Raw genomic sequence first — 3,757 nt, forward strand, 5'->3', positions numbered from 1 at the left:
ACACACTAAAATCTTACTGGTAACATCATTAGTCAGTGGAATAGAAAAGGACAATTTTGTTATCTTACTAAAATTAGGATTTGATTTTTTAAAAAAATCTACATAAGACATTTGGCTTGTTTATAGTTAATACTTGGGTGCAAGTATTAGCCATATCCATGTAGTTGATAACTGATTTTTTCAGGAGATTTGTAGGACTTAAAAATTTTTTCATCTTAGGTACATATTTCTTTTATAAAATCCTTTCTCCCTCTTTAGGCACATCTTGCTTTCTGGCTTAAGTATTTTAGATGTCATTTAATGATTTCTTAGCAGAATCCCTTTTTACAATTTTGCTAATATTTACTAGTCACCATTGTTAGTGCAATTTGCCGCCTGCATGCCATTGAAATGAATTCTCTTTTGTTATGGGTGCACATGAACCCACTTATCAAAAGCAATTGTGTTTTTTCTTTTGCTTTCTTCCTTGGTAATAGTGTTCATTATAGTGAAAACTAGAATATTCTTGAGATATAATTTATATACCATGCAATTCACCCATGTAAATTATACAATTCAATGATTTTTAGTATATTCATAAAATTGTGTAACTTCACTATACTTAATTTAAGAATATTTTTATCACCTCCCAAAGAAACTTTGTACCTTTTATCAATTCCCAGTTCCTCTATCCTCCTCATCCCATCCCAACAGTAAACAACCAGTAATCAACTTTATTTCTGTAAAGAATTGCCTGTTCTGAACATAACATATAAATAGAATCTTGTGGGTATTTTGTGATTGGCTTCTTTCATGTAGCTTAATGTTTTAAAGGTTCATCAATGTTGTAGCATGTATCAGTATTTCATTCCTTTATATGGCTAACTAACATTTCATTGTATGGATATATGGCAAGGTGTTTTTTCTTTTTTTAACCTCTGCTCTTTGATGGTGTTATAATAGACAGTAACTGATGGTATGCATTATTAGGGTTTTTCCACTTTTTAGGGCATTTCCCTCTATTTTTCCATCTCTGGGAATAGGGTAGATTTTTGTCAAGACCATATTTTTTAATAGTTTAATTTGAACTTTTGGATAAGTTCGCTATACATGTTTAATATACTTTTTAGTTACATTAACATAGCTAATATGGCTCCTGGCAACCACCTTTCTCTGAATTTGACTATTCTTATGTCCTCATATACGTAGAATCAAAATATTTGTCCTTTTCTAACTGTCCTGTTTCACTTAGCTCAGTGTCCTCAAGGTTCATCTATGTGGTAACATGTGTCACAATTTCCTTCTTTTTAAAGCTGAATAATAATTCCACTGTATGTACATACCACATTTTGCTTATCCATTTATCTACTGATGGACCCTTTGGTTGCTTCTGCCTTTTGGTGTTCAACTATCTTGTTAAAACCCTACTTTCAAATTCTCTTGGGTATATAGCCACATGTGGAATTGCAGGACCATGTGGTAATTCTATTTTTAAATTTTGAGGGAACTGCCATACTGTTTTCCATAGTGACTGCACCATTTTCTATTCCTTAACAAACAGTGCACAAGGGTTTCAATTTCTCTACATTCTTGCAAACTCTTATTATAGTCTATTCTTTTTCTCTCTGTTATCAGGTTTCCCTAACGATGATTAGTGATGTTGCGAATCTGTTCATATGACTTTTGACCATTGGTATATCTTCTCTGGAGAAATATTCAAGTTCTTTGCCCATTTTTGAATTGGGTTGTTCATTTTGTTGTTGAATTGTAGATGTTCTTCATATATTCTCAATATTACACCTTTTCAAATATATGATGTGCAGATATTCTACAGGTTGCTTTTGTACTCTATTGATATTGTCTTTCAAATATGTATTTATTTATTTTTTGTTGATAGTGAATTTGATGCACAAATCTAACGTATTTTTTTCTTTCTTGCCAATGCCTTGGTGTCATACCCAAGAAATCATTAACTCAATGCTTTGAAGTTATATTTTCTTCTTAGAGTTGTATAGTTTTAGCTTTTTAGGTCCTTAATCCACAGTTTAGGACTTTGATCAAGAAAGACTGCAGAGTTGTGGAATGAAACTTTTTCTTCTTGCTAGCTGGCTTGCTTGCTGGCACTTTGGTTATTGGTTAAAGTCCTAGTATTAAAAATGGTGTTTAATTTACAGTACCTTCAGCTTACTTAGCAGTTTCTTCTTTGCTTCTCATTTCATTTTATAGTAGAGGCTTTAAAATGTCATTTTGTTTACACTAGGTGGTTTTATTTTATTTATTTATTTACTTAAAAACAGTTGACAGCATTTGGAAGATTAATACAAAGCATAGATCCATTGACATCTATTTTTTACATAAAGAGGTGAATTATTTCTTTTGTTATTGTTTTGTTTTTAATCCTCACCCAAGGATATTTTTCCATTGATTTTTAGAGAGTGGAAGAGAGAGGGAAAGACAGAGAGAAACATCTATGTGAGAGAAGCACATTGATTGGTTGCCTCCTGCATGAACCCCACCAGGGCCCTGGATGGGGAGGAGCCTGCAACTGAGGTATGTGCCCCTGACCGGAATCGAACTCGGGACCCTTTGGTCCATAGGCCGATGCTATTCACTGAGCCAAACCGGCTAGGGCTGCACTAGATGGTTTTAAAAGACCCAGAATATTTTTTAATATAGCCTGCCCATATTAAGCTGCTACATATCACAAATAGTATACAAGCAGATAAAATGTTTTCTATCCTTTGAAATCAGTAACTTTGTAGGTAGTTGTGTCAGTAGAGACCAGCAGATTGGGTGCACCAGAGGGAATGATGGTGCTGTTAGGAACAGTGACAATATTGAGTAGGTGCATATAGGATGAAGTTGGTCAAATTGTAGTTGTGTAGGACATAAGTATTATTTTACACTATAATTTTTTTAAAGGATTTGGACGTGGCAGAGGGAGAGGGGCAGGAAGATTCTCAACCCAAGGCATGGGGTAAGTGTAGCCATCCTATTTTTGTAGTTCTCTAGTTGTTATTTTAAGGGTTTTCTTTCTCTGTGCCCAGTTTATTCTGGTAAGTCAGGTGTTTTTTATACTTAAGAGAAAGTAGTAAAAAAGTAAAATAGTACAAATAAAATTGTATTGCATTGGACCTTAGAGCAGAGTTTCTAGCCTTGACTCTGTTGACATTTTGGATTGGATAATAGTTTGTTGAGGTGGTTGGGTGTCTTTTACAATGTAGGATGTTTAGCAACATCCCTGGCCTTTACCTACTAGATGCCTGTAGCACTCCTTCTCAAGTTATGATATTCAAAAATGTCTCCAGACATTGCCACATGCTCCCTGGGAGGGAGGTGCACAATCACCCCTAGCTGTAAACCACTGCATAATGGTTATGTTGGTAAAGCCAGCAATTGTCTTTGAATGGTAAGTAAATGCTATGTTTATTTATGCAAAAGTAATAGTTTTTTCCTGAATTGTAATGGTGACCATACTGTTATTAAATAAATGGTATAATCAATACTTTTTTTCATTATTTCTTATTGTTCTTTTACTTTTTCCTGCTTCTAAAACTTTAGCTCCCCCTGGATTTTTAGAAAAATATAAAATAAAAAGAAAGAAAAACAGTTTTATAGCATTTACAGAATCCAGATGCAGATTACAATCAAGAAAGGAAGGGAATTGGTTCCAGGAAAAGCCCTTTTTCTCTCCATAGCTTCAGGGCAGCACTGTTTGGGGTCACTTCCTTCAGGTGGTACCTCTTGTCATCTTTTTTCTTCCTCAGCTCCCTGTAGA

The 3,757-nt window shown here is 34.3% G+C and overlaps 1 protein-coding gene across 1 annotated transcript in view; it reads left to right on the forward strand.

The window, feature by feature from the left end:
* The window catches only part of UBAP2 (ubiquitin associated protein 2), a 106,158-nt gene that overhangs the window by 54,900 nt on the left and 47,501 nt on the right, over positions 1–3,757 (forward strand). The window contains exons 7-8 of the mRNA XM_015560466.1: positions 2,902–2,956; positions 3,204–3,261. Coding sequence (XP_015415952.1) covers positions 2,902–2,956; positions 3,204–3,261 — 113 coding nt within the window. The remainder of the gene's footprint in view (positions 1–2,901; positions 2,957–3,203; positions 3,262–3,757) is intronic.

Source organism: Myotis davidii, unplaced genomic scaffold, assembly GCF_000327345.1.
Source record: "Myotis davidii unplaced genomic scaffold, ASM32734v1 scaffold534, whole genome shotgun sequence".
Lineage (NCBI taxonomy): Eukaryota > Metazoa > Chordata > Mammalia > Chiroptera > Vespertilionidae > Myotis > Myotis davidii.